This window comes from Zootermopsis nevadensis, unplaced genomic scaffold (genome assembly GCF_977971745.1).
Source record: "Zootermopsis nevadensis isolate Lab colony 2312 unplaced genomic scaffold, Znev_1.0 Znev_ptg000029l, whole genome shotgun sequence".
In the NCBI taxonomy this organism is placed as follows: domain Eukaryota; kingdom Metazoa; phylum Arthropoda; class Insecta; order Blattodea; family Termopsidae; genus Zootermopsis; species Zootermopsis nevadensis.
In genome coordinates, this window is record NW_028259161.1 from 13,459,890 (window position 1) to 13,480,087 (window position 20,198).

Consider the following 20,198-nt stretch of genomic DNA (forward strand, 5'->3'; position numbering starts at 1 on the left):
ACTTAGTTCCGCATTCCTTATAATTCTTCAGTCCTCTCGTAATTGATTTATGATTTTTGTGTCTTTTTTAAATCCGCTTTAAACCTGCAGAGGAATACGGCTTTGAATTTCAGGATGACTATGATTATTGGGAAAAAGCTTTGTCTTATTTTTAAGTAGCCTGTTATTTCTGTGTTATCATTGAGGTTCTGCAAATGATGTATCACGATTCGAACTGAGGAACTCCCAAACATGAAGTATAGAAGTAAAGGTGCTAATTTATTTCGCTTTTTTCGATATAATACTCTTTTTCTCCGGAGTATATTTGATAATGCCTTGGGAAATAAAGTAATGATAACGAGCAATATAAAGCTAATAAATATGACCCAATGAATGATCGTGCTGTTTGAAGTCTGAGCGAAATGAGTTTGTACAAACACTCGGAAACCGGAGGAAATTTATCAGTTCAGAATAAAAATTACTTTATAATTGAGTCATATTTCCATATGCCGAAGCTGTCAACACTCTTTGAAATGATCTGACAGAAATACGCAAAAGAATCGTAGGATATGCAAATTCATCCTGGACTGTTGAGTATAAAACAGTTCTAATAAAATGGGAAAGATTCGTCATCTGTCAGAAAATCAGTGCACTGTGACTCCGGTATTCAGACAACCCATTCGTTTCTAAATTCAGTCTTGTAAGCGTCTGTTCCGGATGGAATGATGAACTGGAGTGATAAAATGTGTGGCTTCTGTCTGGATGACCTTTCTTGACCTTCTAGTCGAAGAAAGGGCAAGATGATGACAGCAAAAATATTGTGAGACACTCGTGTTTAACCTGAAGTAATTTTCCTTGTGGAACTGTGGGAAGTCGTCATGAACGACTTTTTTTTGAGACGCGAGTTTTAACGACCTTGATATTTCAGATTGTGATCTTCTGGGTTGTTCCTCCGTGTGGTCTTATGGATAGACAAACGACGTTTCGGAGGAACATGCTACGTCCATCTTCAGGACTGCATAAGGACAGCGAACAACCAGAAGACAACAATCTGTATTAATTTCTTGTGTTTAACGACGCCATTTGTATTGCCTAGATTATGGAGCATGAAATGATAGAATGAGTCGTGTCAATGTTGAGCTGGAAAGGCTGTGGTCCTGGGTTGTTTTATGACACCGTCCCGTCATTTCCCTTTTGGGATCAGAAATTATGACAAATCCTGAGCATGCAGAGTCTTTAGCCATTTTATGATCTTAACCCGTGATTTCTCCATTAGGAGGCAGAATCCTAATCTCTCAGTCAGTGTTCGATATCATGATGGACCTCAGTCATAAAAGCAGGTTTTCCGATTGAGATTCAAATTGGGTTGTTTCTAAGTGCAAGTAAAATGCATCACCACACGTCACTTGTCCTCCATCTATTGAACATGAACTTGGTCGCCTAACCTTCAGTTATAATCTACATACACGTGATAACCACTGGACCAAACAACACGCTTCTTATCTAATAAATGCATGATAAGGTTACCACATTTTAACCAGAACATAATTTTGCAGGCTTTCCTGTGGTCTTCAAGCCTTTGCTCTTGTGGAAAGATAAAGGCATTGAACATCGTTTCAAGAATTTGAATGAATCTGTCTGTCGATATCCGTATGAGAATTATTATACTTAACTTGAAGTAAGACACAGTGTAAACTTTGTTTGCGTAGAAGTGAAATATTTGATTTAAAATAACATTCTGATTATATGTACCTGTAACGAAGCTAGACCACTAAATAATGTTTCCAGCTCAAGGCAGTTGCAGACGTAAAGGTTTAATTAAAGTGATCGTGAAATGAAAATTATGGTTCCGTAATGGCAGAAACAAAATTAATTACACGTAAGAGAGAGACAATTTTGTAAACATTAATATATTTCGTTTACGTTGATATGTCAATACATATATTGCTTACAATAATATTCAAATGGTACACGCTACAAGAAAATTAAACTTATTCTGGCACAGTATGGCCTTTCACCTCTGTCTTATTTAAAAAAATCCTTCTTGCTTAAAAATATATTTGAATTTCGCCAATAACATTTGTTACGAACTATTTACTTTAATACAACTCTAAAAGTTAGTACCCATTTCTAAACTGTTATGTATATTTTATTTTTGAACTGATTGTTATAAATTGAACCATAAATTATAGACTATTTAATAAAGATTGATTCACAACGCATTAAATTTGCACATATACTCTTGCATAGTCAGCGTTTTTCCTTGATTAAGCCGGCATGTTTGCTATTGGTGATCACAGGTACTTTCAAAGAATATTGGTTTCACTGATTATACTTTCCTCCAGTTCTTCATGGTTTCTTCATTGCAAGCGAAAAGCTTCTTCCTCGTAACACGCTGCTGGCGTCATATCTACAGTCCATAGACGCGAATCCTGTACCTTCGCTGTACATAAAATACATGTTGCTCATTCACCGTCCTAGTTTCTCGATGTGTTAGTCTTCTGAACAGTCTGAACAGACCGTACAGAATGAACAGAATGAACAGAATGAACAGGAAATTGGCGATGAAACTCAACAGACTTGCAAACACTGTAAAACAAAACTTGTATTAAATTGTGATCCTGAGTACAGCATGTACCATTTAAAACACAAAACAAAATCAGTAGTATCGCCACGAGACTCGATTAAAGATCACCCTGGTTACTAGGCCGCTGCTCACGACAGTTGTGCAAAAGTTGTACAGTTGAGAACATTGCGTGTTGACGAACGGAAAAAATGTTTATCAAAATAAAGTAATAAGTTTTTTGAAGTATTTAGCAATGCGTGTGCCATCTGCTAACAAAATTTCCGGTAGTGCCAATTTCAAACTTATAATTTGCAAAAACAGGATACGGCTGCGAGAATTTAATATTGCTGTTACTTTCGTCTTGTGCGTGAATGTGTATATTTATGGTTGCGTTTCAAATGGAACGAACCTATCTTAATTCAGTGGACAGTTATGAGTAGTTACCGTGTGACATTGTGCTTGAAATCTCTGGGTCACAAGGTAATGATGTGGACTCAAAGATCTCGCATTTCAAAGGGCCTAAGTAAGAAAATATAACGTATTATATGAAAGTAGTAAATTGCCCTTCAAGAACGAGAGGGAAATTTAACGCAGCGAATAATCACACATAATCATAAGTGTTGTCTCAGTGACTCTTGACAACATTACATGGCAACAATTATGAGAACGCACACATTCATAAATATTATCCCATTAGGTCCAAAATCCCTTTGCAGCAAATGGTCACTAATCAGCGCTGGTTTATTGTGTATTTTTCGCAAAGGGTGCAGTGTTTGGCGCGATCGAAGGAACAGGAAGTAGCTTAAGATTTGGAAATAACATTAGTGCTGTCAAAAGAAGGATTTTTGAGCTGGGTATAAGAAATACGGACAGTTTTAGTTGCCGGGATCTTAGAAAGAAGGAGATGGTGTGGAAGGAATTTAGATTTATCAGAGTGAGATCCAGTAGTTGGCTGTTATGAACGTCCGGATTCAAAAAAAGTCGGGGAATTTGTAGACCATCTGCGAGACTTTAATCTGAAGAAGACTTTCCTTCATGGTGATGATTACTCGAATAAGCTTGGAAGTTTAAATTTTTCTCAGAACAGGGAAAGAAAATGGCGCATAGCCTCTGATAATTTTAAAATAATCCTCATGTTGTGAGGATGTGAATAGGTTAAGGGAGAGATAACTAGACCATTTGAGCAATAATGCAATTCTTATAATTTATAAAGAAAATTATTAATTTTATTATTACAGATTGAAACTTTATATATAATTTACAATACTTACGCGAACCGATAATATAACTAAAGAGGATATTCCGGATCCGTCTGACGATATTATTCCTTGACAAGTAGCTAATTTTATGTTGTTCCACTTGAAGACTGAAAACTGCACTAAAGGCATTGCTATGTGCCAAACGATCCATGGGACTACTGGCAAGGACTGCTCCTGTGAAGAAAGACACAAGAATCGTAAACATACGGTTTCTGGTGTTTTAATTGTTAGCTTTATATCTGAAACTGTAAATCAAAGTTATACGTTCTCACTTTATTTGTCGTAATATTTCAATTCTTGGTAATGTAGGAGGCCACAATAACTGGGCAGGTTTCTCAAACTATTACGAAATTTTAATCTTCTTCTTCTTCTTCTTATAGCGTTATAACCCTGTGTGGGTCTTAGCATGTTCGATGATTTTTTTCCATTCTGTCCTATCATTCACAATTCTTCTCCATCCCCTCACTCCCATCGTCCTCACATCCTCTTCCACGTCGTCTATCCATCATTTCCGTGGTCTCCCTCTCATCCTTCTTCCCATCACTCTTCTAGTTACCCTTTTCACTTCCATTCTTGCAACATGGCCAAACCAGGCTAACCTTTTGCTTTTGATTAGCCTCACGATATCTGCTCCCTGTATGATACAATCTAGTTCATGATTCATCCTAATTCTAATTTTAATATGTATGTCTATTTCCAGAGCCTTGTGTATACATATTTTTGAGACCCTGTATTTTTTTCTGTGAGGTCTGGTGATTGTAATTTTCAACAAGTTAATTATTTTCACTTAAGTTATTTCACTGCACCCCAAAAATTAATTTTTACATACCGTCAGGGCGCCGTACACCATAATCAGATTGATGAACACAGATACTAAACTGCAGAATTTCCACATTGGTAGAAATGGTTTCTCCGCTGCAAGAAACATTTATAATTATATATCATATAGTGTTTCCGGGTTTGGAATCTTTTGCTAGACCATATTGTTCCCTCGTGTTTGTGCAGAATTAAATGTGGAGAGAGATAAGCGAAATAAACTTTGACGTCTCGTCACAGAATGCGGGATAAAATTATCATAAAATAGATAACATTTTTTTATGAAACGTGGAAAATATCTTGGAACAATAATAACAAATCAAAATTGTATTAATGCAGAAATGTAAAGAGATTAACTTCTGGGAATATTTCCTACCATTAATTTCATAATATTTTGTCTTTCTGATGCACAAATATTAGGACAGACCTACACAAAACGATAATGTTGCCTGTTTTTCGTATGGGTGTGAAATTTTTACTTTCTATATCCGTAAAAGACGTAATTTCTTGATCAGCTAAGTGATTCTTACCATCTTAAGAGCCAGTGTGCTACATTGATTACAAAAATGTTACATAATTTTATTACTCCTGTGTACAAATGGTAATAAATATCACCCACAGTTAGGATGTTCTATTTTATGGTTCTGAATGATTAGTAAATGTGGGTTCTAATAACACTCGTACTATAGTAAAGAGTATTTAATATAACCAAATTATAAAGTTTCTCTGGTTATAGTCAACACTACAATATGTTCTGTTCCATTTTTATTTTATTGTATTCGTTAATAAATAATTACTCATTGAAAGTTTCATGCTTTCAGATCACCTAAGTACAATATTTTGACAATTTTTATTTGCCGTTTTCAAGGGAGCATCTTGCGTAATTCTTCTTCTTCTTCTTCTTATAGCGTTATAACCCTGTGTGGGTCTTAGCTTGTTCGATGAATTTTTTCCATTCTGTCCTATCATTCACAATTCTTCTCCATCCCCTTACTCCCATCGCCCTCACATCCTCCTCTACGTCGTCTAATCATCGTTTCCGTGGTCTCCCTCTCATCCTTCTTCCCATCGGTCTCCATTCCATCACTCTTCTAGTTACCCTGTTTCCTTCCATTCTTGCAACATGGCCAAGCCAGGCTAACCTTTTGCTTTTGATTAGCCTCACGATATCTGGTCCCTGTATGATACAATCTAGTTCATGATTCATTCTAATTCTCCAGGAGCCATCACTATTCTGTATTGGACCATAGATATTCCGTAATATTTTACGTTCAAATATTCTAAGTTGTTGCTCATCAAAGCTTGTTAATGTCCAGGCTTCACATCCATATGTGACTACTGGTCTTATCAGAACTTTATAGATTCTCAGTTTAAGTTCCCTCCCCAGTATTTTAGACTTCATTAAATTCTGATAGGCATAATAACATCTATTACCATTCACAATACGTGCTTTAATTTCATTAGTTACTGAATTTATAGTATTAATCTGTGAACCCAGGTAATTAAAATTTTGCACCTGTTCAAAATTATAATGTCCTATTCTCAATTTATTTGTGACATTTCTTGCTGCTCTTGTAACTTTCATATATTTTGTTTTCGATTCATTTATTTTTAGCCCCCTTAATTCTGTTTCTTCTATCAATTTTAATACTGTTTCTTCCAGTGCAGCTTTATTCCTGCTAATAATAGCTATATCATCTGCATATGCACTCACGTGTGTTGATTTTATGCCTATATGTCCTGAGATCTCAAGTTTCCGAATAGATGCTTCCAGCGTCAGGTTAAAGAGCATTGTCGAGAGAGCATCTCCTTGTCTAACTCCCATATTGACATTAAATGGTTTAGTTAGCTCACCATCTACTCTTACTACTGCCTTGGAGTCTTTCAACGTCGCTCTAATGAGCCTGACGTATTTAGATGATATCCCTAATAGGAGAATATCATTTAACATTTGGTCCCTATTGAGACTATCAAATGCTTGTCTGAAGTCCACATATAAATGATTTAAGTCAATATTATATTCATAGGCTTTCTCTTGAATCTGTATCAATACAAATATCTGGTCTATCGTTGATCTATCTGCTCTAAAGCCACACTGATACTCTCCTAACATCTCTTCTACATACACAACCAATCTATTATATAGAATACTTGTCAAGATTTTATATATTACATTCAGAAGTGTAATTCCTCTATAATTGGTACACTCCATTTTATCTCCTTTTTTATGTATAGGTTGTATTACTCCTAGGGTCCATTCCTCTGGAATCTTTTCTTCTTTCCAGATCAACAATATCAGATAATGTATTCTCTCCCATAACTTGACTCCCCCTTTTTTTAGTAGTTCAGCAGTAATCCCATCACTTCCGGGTGCTTTACCATTTTTCAGACATTTGATTACTTTTTGCACTTCTTCAAACGTAGGATCTTCAATGTAATTATCCACAGTATAATATGTCGGCTGCTCTGTCTCAATTATATTTCCGGTCAGGATACCACTAAAATACTCTTTCCATCTATTAACAATATCACGGTTCTCTGTCAATAGATTTCCGTGACTATCTTTACATGCTACAGCTTTCGGTCTGTATTCTTGTGTTACTTCTTTAAGCTCCTTGTGAAATTTTCTACTTTCATTTCTACGATGGTGTTCTATCATACTGTCGATCTTTCTTCCTAACATTTCTCTTTTCTTCTTTCTACATATTCTGGTGGCCAATATCCGTTTTTCATTATAAAGATTTCTATTAGCTCTCGTATTTCGCTGTAAACATTTCATTCTAGCTTGCTTCTTCTGTTCCACGACCGATCTACATTCATCATCATACCAATCTTCATTTCTTGATCTTCTTGTCTCTCCAACAGTTATATGTGCTGTATTTAAAATGGCATTCTTTATGCAGTTCCATTCATCTTCAATATCAGGCCCTTTTTCTATCTTTTGTAATTCTAAGTTTAAATTACATTGATACTCCTGTACTGTACCCCTATCTTCTAATTTGTCTACATTCCATCTTTTAATTCTTTCCATTTTCCCTTTCATAACCATACATATTTTTTGCTTCATTCTAAACCCAACTAAATAATGGTCCGAGTCAGAATTTGCCCCTCGGAATGTGCGCACATTTTCTACATCTGTCGCCCATCTCCTAGATACCAATATATGATCCATTTGATTAAAATTATTTGTTCCAGGAATTTTCCAAGTACCCTTATGAATATCTTTCCTTGGGAAGTATGTGCTCATGACCCTTAAATTATTTGCAGCTGCAAATTGTGCTACCCTTAGGCCATTATTATTAGTTTCTTCATGTAGACTATTCCTTCCAAATAGTTTGACATAGACTTCTTCTTTCCCAAGCTTTGCATTATAATCACCAAGTACTATTATCACGTCATGTTTCGAAATTTTATCACATACAGACTGCAATTCATCATAGAAACCATCTACTGCCACCTCTTCTGTCCACTCGGTTGGTGCATAGACATTAACAAGTGTTATATTATGGAGTTTCCCTTTTACTCTAAGTGTACATATTCTTTCACTTACTGGCGTAAAGGCCAGCACAGCCTTACGCATTTGCCTGGTAACAATAAATCCTACTCCACATTCTCCTTGCCTATCGTCTTTCCCAGAATAATATATGGAGAAGTTTGCCTTATTTATTACTCCCTTATTTTTCCATCTAATTTCTTGTATAGCGACAATTTCCATTCTATATTTTATAATTTCATCAGCTATACCATTCATCGCTCCTACTTGTAGCAGAGTGCGCACATTCCATGTTCCAATATGTAGTACCAAATTCTTATCCTTGTTCCTAGCTAATGTTCGTCTTCGTGAGGACAGTCCGGCTTCATTCATCAAATTATTCTCAACTTCATTCTTTTTTACGATGCAAGGTTGTTAGCCTTGCGACCAACCCCCAACCTGGAGGACCAGGGTACCTGTCTTAGTCTGACCTCTCCCCCTCGACCAATCTCGCTAAGGAGGCCCTACCAGTAGCTATGCTACCGCCAGCATAGCTCTTGGGGTCACTGAGGTACTCAAGCCCCACCACCACGATAAGGTGCAGGCACCATTAAGTGGGGATCTTGCGTAATTACACTGTTAAAATTTATGTGTTACGTTGGCACATTACATCATGACGTAGCTGTGGATCTGAATACATTTTAAATATGATTACTATAACTATAGCCGCTTCAACTATCATTCTCGGTTTATGTATCAAATAGGTAAAAACGTTATATTTCTGCATTTATGTGTACATCCAGCTATGTAGATGAATTTCATTTTTATACGTCTTTGATCAGCAAGTTGAACACGGTGAAATTTCTAAATATTTATTTAATTTTCTACTCTCTTATACATAATTTTGTTGTTAGTTTCTTATTTCTATATATTTACAATGTCCTTGTTAGCATTGTACGTAGTGTCTGGCACGTGTATTACTAAAATACGTGTTATTACTAGGGAGAATGGACAAATAGCGGTCACTTAAGAGTAAAGCTAGATAAAACGAAAATTATACTCAAAGTTTAAACTTTACATAAATTGGTATTTAGTCTGAAGGGTCTACTTCTTAAGTATGCAGCATAAAACACGTTGAACGTAACAAGATCTGTAGGAAATGATAACTGAAGACGTAGCTTTGACCGGTATTCCCCACCCTCAGGGATAATGACAGTCACTATTTGAGGTTCAAGGTGTCACTGAAGTAAATAAGATAATGAGTGAATAAAATGTTATCTTAGTAAGTAATAGGCATATATCATAGTTTACAAAATGTGTACACGTCTATATCATTTGAACGTACAAGTTCTAACGGAATATTAAGATAGAAGTCTTCAATAATGTTTTTCATTTTGCATTTCTTCTTCTCAAACACAGAACACAAAGATAACCGTCCGCAAATTCCTAGCCACTGCATTCTGCATGTGCCCAGATACCACAGCCTGTGCATCTATACCAAAGTTCTCCGTCTTTCTCAAGTTTTTCACAAATTAAATATTTTTTAAATCTGTTTCTATGTCATCATCTTCATTTTCGTCAAGAATATTTTGATCGTTTATGTCGGTGTCCTCTTCTGATGAAGCTTTTTTCGGATTCTTCCTGCAGCGTTTCTTTCTCTCTTGGAGGCTTGTTTCCTTATTCTGCATTTTCTTCGGAAATACTGCTGTTTGCCTACTTTAATTCTGTGCTCTTGCATTTTTCTTTAATGCTTTGCTTTCTAAAGAACCCTTCATGGGTGTCCCTGTCAGAATCTCCGAATGCTGCTTGCCTTTGCTTTTTCTGCAATGTGCCGTGGACCCACCGTAGGTAATGGAGATTCTTGACCGCCATTACCCCAAACGAATAACCTCAAACGAAAGGCGTGTTGCCGTGAACTAGCACATATTTATTCTTAACCATCTACGCAGTTATAATATCCAACTCTCGCATGTTATGTACACTCCCAAGAAATATTCATATAATTCAAAGGAAGTTCACTCACCTCAGATATTTCGATGTAAAGTATTAGATTACTGGAACACAAAACAGATACATGCAACTATCTCGGTAACTGCACCAGAAGCAAATGGCCGAATTCGCTGTTGAACTTCACTGAATCAAGCACTGGATGTAAGCACCAGCTTGAAGCTTCCATCTGGTACCGTTCGTCAGAAAAGTGCCTGACAGGCATTACCCACTGACCCCTAAATGTTTGCTACCAGTCAGTCCAAAATATTTTGTCCTCCCGTCTCATATAAAAAAAGAACGAAAGATTAAAATTTACAAAAGTGTAATTTTGCCAGTTGCGCTGTATGTGTTCGAAACTTGATCCCTCACTTTGAGAATCTTTGAGAACAGAGTGTTGAGGAGGATATTTAGATCTAATGGAAGGAAGACGGATCATGGATAAAATCACATAATGACGAGCTTCAAAACCTGTACTCCTAACCTGATATTGTTAGGGCGATTAAATTAGGAGGATAAGGTTGGCGGGACATGCAGCACGCATGGGGAGGAGAACGGAGGGGTGTTTCGAAGGTATTGTTTGGGAGGCCTGAAGGGAGGAGACAACTGGAAAGACCTGGGTGTAGTTGGGAGGATGGCGTTAAGATTGATCTTAGGGAAATAGGAATCGATGGAGCGAACTGGATGCAGCTGGCTTTGGATGGGTCTGGTGGTGGACTTTTGTGAACACGATGATGAACCTTCGGGTTTCATATAGAAAGTGGGCTATTCTTTGACAAAACTACTATACAATCGACTTTTCAAAAATGTCCTGCACAGCAGAGTGAATGAGTAGCCTCAAAATGTGTACAGAAGACAGCCATCTTCAGAATCCCCGCCGTGAAAACCTCAAATCCTCCTTTAAATAGTATATTCTCTGTGCACTTTACTTACCACAGGGTCCTAGCTTACTGTAGGAGATGTAGGGGCTGCCGGTTGTCAATCCAGGGTATATCATGTCATCTAAGGGTGCGCCATACAACGTAGTCAGCTGTGAAACAGCCCAGATTTTAACGTAAACTGATATATTTACTAACATATTACCATGTCGCTATCGATAACACTGGTCAACACGTAAAATGTTATGAAAACGAAACTAACCAATCTTCACTAATTTTAGGCTGCTGAACGCAAAAATCTCATTAAAATTTGTCTATTGGCTCCCGTTCTCGAATTATGGTTGAGGTCTCATATTAGCGATTTTCTCTGCATTATTATCAGCTATAGTACCACCGCGCTCTTAAAACGTGACCATCAACAGTCACCCCGCTCTGCATTACGTGATAAGTTGTTGTCGCCTCAAATGCACCTTCAACTCTTCCTCGAATCCGGCCAGGTACTGGGTGGTTTGTTCTCAGTTAATGGTTCTCTGTGAGATTCCTACTTCTTGGGCAGTATTTGTGTCGTGAAAGATGCCTCGTAATTGTGTGAATAGTCCTGATAAATTCTATTGCGTATGTGAACAAGTCACATTTGCTTCGAGAAAGTGTACGTTAACTAAGCCATAAGAAAGGCTTACGAATTGTACTTTGGGTGTAAAGTAGGCGACCAGGACAAGAACTGGGCTCCACACATACGCTGCACTACCTGTTCATCAGAACTCAACGCGTTTGAAATGTAAGGGACATTGTGTGCCTTTCGCAGTGCCTATGGTATGTAGGGAGCCAACAAATCACATCACAAACTGTGACTTCTGTATGGTGCCTGCTGTTCGAAAAGGGGTGACAATGAATATAAAGTGGACATTGACGTACACAAATATACCATCTGCAATTCGCCCCGTGCCTCACAGTGAACTACTACCTATTCCTGAACCACCCGAAAGTTTTTCTGTAGACTCTGATGAAGATGAAGACACTGATGATGTTCATGTTGAGATTGGTATATACGAAGAAGTGCAGCAGCCGTCTACGTCAAGGGATCCACCACTTTGTAGAAGCCTCTATCCTTCTAAACTACATAAGATCACAGAAAGTGAGCTTAATGACTTAATCAGGGATCTCGAACTGCCGAAGAATAAGGCAGAGCCTTTGGCCTCGAGGCTACAACAGTGGAATCTTCTAGATCATTCTGTGAAAGTGACAACATTTCATACTCGAAATAAAGACTGTGATAAATTCTATCAAACAGAAGGTGAATTCATTGACTTCATCTGGAAAACATTTCATTTAAGATACATTTCTTGCACTCACACCTGGATTTCGTCCAGTCAAACTGCGGTGTCCTCAGCGACGAACATGGTGAGCGCTTCCATCAAAACATCTCAGCGATGGAGCCAAGATAAAAAAGCAAATGGAGTGCCGCCATGTTAGCAGATTATTGTTGGATGGTAAAAAGGAATGCTTCAGTAGCTAAATACAAGCCGTGTTTGACAAAGATATATCGTAGCTATGATTTACTGCCATATAACTAAAAAATATCTTGCATAAATATGAAAAACTAGTTTTATTTTTTTCGAAAACAAGAGCCAATCTGCCAATTTGAGCACTATTTCCTTGTTTAGTACCCCAAAATCTATATATTAAACTTACTTTCATGCCCATAACAAGAAATGACCAACATTTTTTGAACGGTCTAATTGAAGTAAAAAGTAGCAAAGATTCCCTTGTGCCAAAGTAACACGCAATACAAAGAGTGCTTGAAGATAAAGTTCCAGGCTTTATTATCGTTGAGATTAGATGGATCTTAGTTTTAAATTTTACGCTTGTTAATAATTCTGAAGTTTTTAATGTGAATAATATTAACCTATATTATAGTTACAAATTACATATTTTATGACAATTTTATGTCTACGTAAAAATAAACATATGTAATATATATGAAATACTATAAAACACAGTAGATTTGCTAAAAACGACATTAATTTGAAACATTGTACAAACTGAAACGTAATTTGCTCCATTTTTATTTATTGTTATATGACAAAAGGTTTGCACAGTACATTCATTTTACGATAAAGCTTGGCTTGATGATAACAGTTTCTTGTCGGAACGTGTGCCAATTACATTAAAAATATAATTAATATCCACTGCTAACTCGTTTTGTAGATGGTTGAAATAATTGGGCCTAATACAATATTCCCAAAATAGATTTTATTGTCTTTGATAACTTGGTTAACATATTTAAAAAGAGGTTAACCGTGATTAACAGATGACAGAACAGATGTTCCAAAATACTGTGAATCCGCTGATAAATTGGAACGCAACTTTCACTTCCAGGCTCCCGGGAGAAACTGCATGGCTCATCGCCAAGCGCTAAGAGATTTTCCCCGATACATGTCAAACAAATATCGCTTCATAAAAGTAACAAAACCAACTTCACGTTTTTACAAGAGACGCTGAAAGTTACGTTCTTGTGTATGTGCACACAATCAGTACCATTTAAATAAGGTGATATTCACCGCTTTGGCTGCTAGCAATTTCTAGTTTCCGGTCCCCTGTTCGAGTATTTTGATGATTAGGGCTGCTGTGGTGTGTCTTCCAACGCAGAAACTATTTCGTCTCATTTTTCCTCGTTAAGTACGCTCCGTTCCTAGTAGGTTTCTTGTCCAGAAGTGATTCAGTAGACCTGAATTTATTAATAAGTTTTTGGACGCATGTTGTGCTTGGAAATGTGGTCCTCGGAACTTAACAACCAAATTATCTCTTACACTTCCTGGCAACAACATATTTCTCATAAGATTCGTACGGAAAAATACGCAGTTAAACAGAAAATCGAACCATTTCCACAAATAACAGTTACAATTACTTCACGTGATGTTAGACACAGCTGCAGTGGTGTGCGAATAATTATTGTTGGCTCTTGGCCGTGAGTCGTGCACTTCCTGCTGGGAGCCGGGAAGTGACAGTTGCGTTCCGATTTATCTTAGAACTCGCTGTGTAATCGTGTTATGTTCAGGCCCCTGCATCTTACATTTGACTGCAAATTAAAACACGTACAGTAAATACAGTGTATACACAAAAGAACGGTGCAACTGTGACTGGCGACTCATTTTTGGACACGTTGGAAAGCTGGTTGTTACCCCAACTCCCCCCCGTTTTCACAGGAATGTACGAGCGCTTCTCAATCGTGTTTTTCCACAGCGCTGGATGCGATGAGTTTGATTACCGTGTGGATGTGTGTCGTGTGACCCAGGGTCCACACTTTGAAGGATTGTAATTAATGCATAAGAAACTTGGTCAGTTGCCGCCGCTGACGGTGTATGTTGTGTCCGTGTGAGGTGACAAATAAATATTTTATTAACTATTGAAACCGCACCATTCTTTTGAGTAAACACTGTATGATTGTTCAATAGAAACCCGTCCGAATGCATTTGCCACTTTTTGTACAGAACATTGTCGAAGTATTTGGCTTCAGAAAGTGACGAAAGCAATTAGGATATTCTGACGGTGGGCTGAAAATCGAAACCACAATCTTCCAGAATAGCTTTCCGAGGATAAACACGTACATTACGAGGTGCGATCGGAACGTTTCAAGACTGCGCGTATAAAAACCCGTACACTTATCTCAGGTATTAATTTTCATCCATCACCCTCGAAGTAGTTCCCCTGGGAGTGAACACAACGATCCTAGCGCCGCTGCCAAGCCTGGAAGCATCCCTGGGAATCATTCTTTGTCAGCCTGTCAAGCACCATCTGCGATTCTCCTTGAATCTCTTCTATCGTCTCAAATCTCCTTTCCTTTAACTGAATTTTCATCTTTGGGAAGAGGAAGAAGTCACACGGAGCTTAGAAAGGAAGTTGGGGTCGGTTCTTGCAAGATCTTTGAGCTCCTGACAAACGAGAAGTCGATTCTGCTTCTGATCCTCAGACAGGAGCCTTGGCACAAACGTGGCTGCGATGCGTCGCATATGGAGTTCTTCCTTTAGAATCAGCTGACAGGTCTCATAGCCAATCCCAACAATGTCGCACAAGTCGTTGAAGGTACGACGTCGATCTTCGTGAATGGCCTGCCGAATCTTCGTAACATTTTCGGGCGTTGTGCTCGAAGATGGTCGTCCAGAACGCTCGTCATCATCGACAGAGTTTCGGCCATTTTTAAAACGTGAATGCCACACAAAAGTTTGTGCACGACCATTGCGGACTCCCCAAATGCTTGCTTTAGCATTTCATAGGTTTCCGTAGCCGTTTTGGAGAGTCTTTGGCAAAATTTGATGCACACTCTTTGTTCATGAAAATCCGTCATTCCGAAATCGCAGGCGGGTCGGTGTAATGCACTACCAAAACGCCCGTAACTAAGGAACAAATGCTAATTCGATGATGCCGGCTGGCACACTGATTCACTATGAATGTAGGACGCACCCCCTAAAGGCAGAAGCTCGTACTACATTCGGTTCGCCCTCTATTGACACAGTCTTGAAACTTTCCGATCATATTTATAAAAATCAAATAAGCTTACAAAATAAATTACTACATACTGATTAAATGTTTCAAATGAATTGTAATGCTATATATAGGCACTGTACCAGGTAGAGGACTCCGATGGCGATTATGCCTCCCCGCAGGCCGCCACAAAAACCAGAGCAATTACGAATCCGTTGGAAATGGTCCATAATGCACGGATGTGTTTACTGCTGCACTTTGGTTAGGGGACTGGACAGATGATGTCGGAAGGAATGTGTGAAATATCAGAGCGAACGTTGAGAGATATCACTGGATAAAGATATCAGAAATGAAACGTAGACTACTAAAGTTTTGTATTTATTGGCCAAAACGATTATGCTATCTTACTACTAAAATACGTATGAACTGGTGAGAGCATGCTCACTATAACTGTATATTACACAGATCTAAATAAAGAACTCTAGTGTAGACTGTCTTTCGTTTCAAGGCTAATTGTGAGAGAAGGTGATATATGGACCAATGTTTCCGCCTACATAAATAAACGTTTTCCTACGAGTCGTTTAGTTTGCTAGGAATCAAACTGTTTGTTGAATTAAACGAAATAAGTTAACGCTTATAATGCTTACAGCGAAAAGCCCTCATGATTTTATTTATATTGAATAAATCGGATACTTATAAATCTACAACGAAAATTGCCCCAAGAAATTCTACAAAATAAATAAATTTGTCCATAACCTAAAAATTCTGGCACGTTCGACAGACTTGACCTTCAATCTTTGTCGTTGGTTGAGAATTCCCTGACTTCGGATTCCTCAACCTGACATTCTGAAACGCAGAATTGTTTGGAGGTCCTGAAGGAGCAATGCGCCCTTTGATATCAGATTTTGAACAAATTAGAATGTGTCGACAAATTTAGGTAAAATTCATTGTTAAATATCAGGAATAACCGTTGATTCATTCTCTTGTTTCTAGATGCGCAGACGGAGAGTTAAACAGAGCGATTTTAACAAGCGGATTTAAGGAATAGAACACGCCTAAAAATAAGATAATTTAGAATCAGAATGAGAAATGCGTAATTGGAGCGGTATGGAAATTTCAGGCTGCATTCTACGTGGCAGTATCTTTACCAAAACTCTATTCACTCGGTGTGTCTTCATTTAAGAAACAAAAAATTGTATTATTTACGTATAAACAGTTTCAAATACAACAGTGGCTGTCCGAATTTTTTACGATATTTCCGAAAAAATGTAATGTCGTTTGGATTTCAAGTTTACATTAAGATTTTGCACGGGAATGTTGTGACTAAGTTCTGGATAAATAAAGGTATGTTGTGATTAGATTAGAGATTTATCTGAATCAAATGGTTGTCATATCTTTCAAAAGTATTATCCCTGATACTGCTTTCGAAGATGTGTCCCATCCTATCCATTTTGTTACAGATGTTTCTCATACACACTTCTTGACCAGCTGAGCGATTGTCAGCTTCTCAAGGTCGGCGCTGTTCCATAAGGTTAAGTACTTGTTCCTTTGTTGATTCTTGATGGTACACTAAACAAATTTGTACGATAATCAGAATAAGTAAAAAATTATTCTATAATTACGGAGAAATGCATATGGAATATAATAATATACGCAGAGATAGAGCATTTCAGCTGAATTTATCACGTGGAATTTTCATTTTTCATTAATCTTTGTTAAATTATCATATCAGTCGTTACGTCACGACCCGCCTTAATAAAATAGCAAATCACTCAGTCATTTAATCATTGAAGCTGTCATAGATTTAAGCACGTCGAAAAGATAAGAACGGAGAGTGGTCTGCATATTTTACGAGGATTATTCAGAAAGTTATCTACTCACAAGTATCAAAGTGACAGTCGAAACGTCTCAGAACAGGCGACTTGTTTCGCGGGTCTGCCGCTATCTTCATCAGGTTCTGCATGCTTCTTCACATGGGAACCTCGATAGAGGCAGAAAGATTCCGATATCAACTTAATATAATAATTTGTATGGTTAGAGGATCTTGTTTCAAGGCTACCATTAACGGTATTCTGTTTCTGCATTCAAACGATAGATCTGTATATATAAAGTCTCTTCCGTCAGTCCACCTTTTTGTGGTCTGCCAGTATATCTATTCTCCTACTCGGAGCAGAGAATTTATGGAAAAACTTTAGTTACTCAAGTCAGTCAAGAAATTCCACACCCTAAGGTTTATTATCGTATGGAATAGATTAATCTGTCTGAACGGTTGGAACCGGTAGTGGTCTCTTGCTTAAACCCTCCGACCACATTTCGCAAAGATAAATTTGAATAATATATTTCCATCTACTCCTAGGTCATTCGAGTTTTTTCCAGCCAACGTTTTATACGCTTTTCTAGTCCCTTCGCGGTTGCCAAAATGCTTTGTTCATCTCATCTCCCCTGATTTGATCATCTTCGTAGACAGTAATCAAAATTCATTTCGACAATTTGTTATCCGTCATTCTAATTAGATATTCCACCACTTTTGTTTGTGTATTTTGTAAAGTACTGCAAATATGTCATCTTTAATATCGTCAGGCCTTTTCCACAAACTCGTAGCCTATATCCTTTCAACATTAACTCTATAGAGAAAATTCTTTTTTCGGACACTAAAGGAAGTTACGTGTCTATATTCCTTTTTTTACTATAAAAATTTGTGATTCCTCGTTGTCGTCGTCAAAAAATGACGTTATCAACAATTCCACCTTATATTTGTTTATACTCGGCATCCATTTGGCGGGGTTAGTTTAGTTTCTTACAACTAACCCCCCGAATGGAGGGTTAAAACACTTGACCATCCCCCCTTCGGGGGGGGTTGGTTGCGTTTTAAAATCTTAAGTAAAACACTAAACTAACCCCCCCTTCCGGGGCTTAGTTTAGTGTCTTATTCAAGTGTTTTAACCCCTTCCTTTCATTGTATTTATCGCCTAAATATAATTTAAAAACAGAGTCGTCAGATTTCGTAATAATCGAATGAGCAGTATGACTTGAATGAATATTATTATTAGTATCAGATTACCTTGTTGGTGTTGGTAACGTCTTCTTTCACTTTTCTTCATTTCTTAAATAGTTTTATGTCGCTGTTCGGGGACGATTTGCTGCTTCTGGAGCAGTGATAATGCGACTGGTTTGGTAGTTGTTTATTTATTACGTTATTTGTTTACTCGGCTTTGTTGTGTTCCACAACAATGCCGAGTATAAACAAATATAAGGTGACACTGTTGGTGACGTCATTTTTTGAAGACTAGAGCAACGCGCTCCTTTCGGAGCGCTTTCTCTAATCTGATGTTTAAGTTTTTACATCGCTATTCAGAGGCCAACTGTTCTTGGTCTGTCAACTTTCTACGTCCACCCCCACCCTTGCAAATATTCGTCTGTGTTTCTACGTATGTTGTTAATATGGTCTCGTTTATCAATGTAAGTCTTCCTTCGGTTTTCTTTATCTGTTAAATAGGTCTGATGTTTTAGTTTATTACGTCGCTGTTCAGAGGCCAACTGTTTTTGGTCAGACAACTTTCTACGTCCAGCATTTCGATAACGGATAACAGAGGAAAAGAATTGATAGACACAGACGTATTTATTTGGGACGAAGCACCAATGGTATTGTATGGATATACTCGATAGAAGTTTGCGAGACTTCACACGTTGTAACTTACCCTTCGGAGGTAAAGTTATGTTGCTCGGTGGAGACTTTAGACAGATTTTACCTGTCTTACGTAATTCAAACAAAACGTCAACATTACATTCAACAATAAAATATTCGCCTTTGTGGAAACACTTTAAGGTCACGTCATTGTCTGAAAACATGAGTGACACATCTCAAGCTATAAAATGGACTAAATTCTTACTTGATTTTGGCGAAGGACGCCTCAACGACCATGACGACATGGTAGAAGTGCCTGAAAACGTGGTTTGTACGGACGATGATGACAGCAAAAATATTGTGAGACACTCGTGTTTAACCTGAAGTTATTTTCCTTGTGGAACTGTGGGAAGTCGTCATGAACGACTTTTTTTGAGATGCGAGTTTTCACGACCTTGATATTTCAGATTGTGATCTTCTGGGTTGTTCCTCCGTGTGGTCTTGTGGATAGACAAACGACGTTTCGGAGGAACATGCTACGTCCATCTTCAGGACTGCATAAGGACAGTGAACAACCAGAAAACAACAATCTGTATTAATTTCTTGTGTTTAACGACGCCATTTGTATTGCCTTGATTCCCGTCATTTCCCTTTTGGGACCAGAAATTATGACAAATCCTGAGTATGCAGAGTCTTTAGCCATTCTATGATCTTAACCCGTGATTTCTCCATTAGGAGGCAGAATCCTAATCGATCAGCCAGTGTTCGATATCATGATGGACCTCAGTCACAAAAGCAGGTTTTTCGATTGAGATTCAAATTGGGTTGTTTCTAAATGCAAGTAAAATGCATCACCACACGTCACTTGTCCTCCATCTATTGAACATGAACTTGGTCGCCTAACCTTCAGTTATAATCTACATACACGTGATAACCACTGGACCAAACAACACGCTTCTTATCTAATAAATGCATGATAAGGTTACCACATTTTAGCCAGAACATTAATTTGCAGGCTTTCCTGTGGTCTTCAAACCTTTGCTCTTGTGGAAAGATAAAGGCATGGAACATCGTTTCAAGAATTTGAATGAATTTGTCTGTCGATATCCGTAAGTAGATAGGAATTCTAAAACGG

At 37.8% G+C, this 20,198-nt stretch overlaps 2 protein-coding genes across 2 annotated transcripts in view; one reads left to right on the forward strand and one right to left on the reverse strand.

Moving 5' to 3' along the window:
- LOC110840273 (activating signal cointegrator 1 complex subunit 3) overlaps positions 1-20,198 on the forward strand; it is a 143,157-nt gene that overhangs the window by 11,472 nt on the left and 111,487 nt on the right. The gene's annotated exons all lie outside the window — the stretch shown is intronic.
- Positions 1,871-18,609, reverse strand: LOC110840282 (uncharacterized). The gene is made up of 7 exons (XM_087357937.1): positions 18,500-18,609; positions 17,320-17,419; positions 15,582-17,007; positions 11,012-11,108; positions 4,634-4,719; positions 3,817-3,978; positions 1,871-2,568 (listed from the first exon to the last, which is right to left on the reverse strand). Exons 3-7 carry the CDS (start codon positions 15,666-15,668, stop codon positions 2,551-2,553), a joined length of 450 nt encoding a protein of 149 aa, XP_087214063.1. The 5' UTR covers positions 15,669-17,007; positions 17,320-17,419; positions 18,500-18,609; the 3' UTR covers positions 1,871-2,550.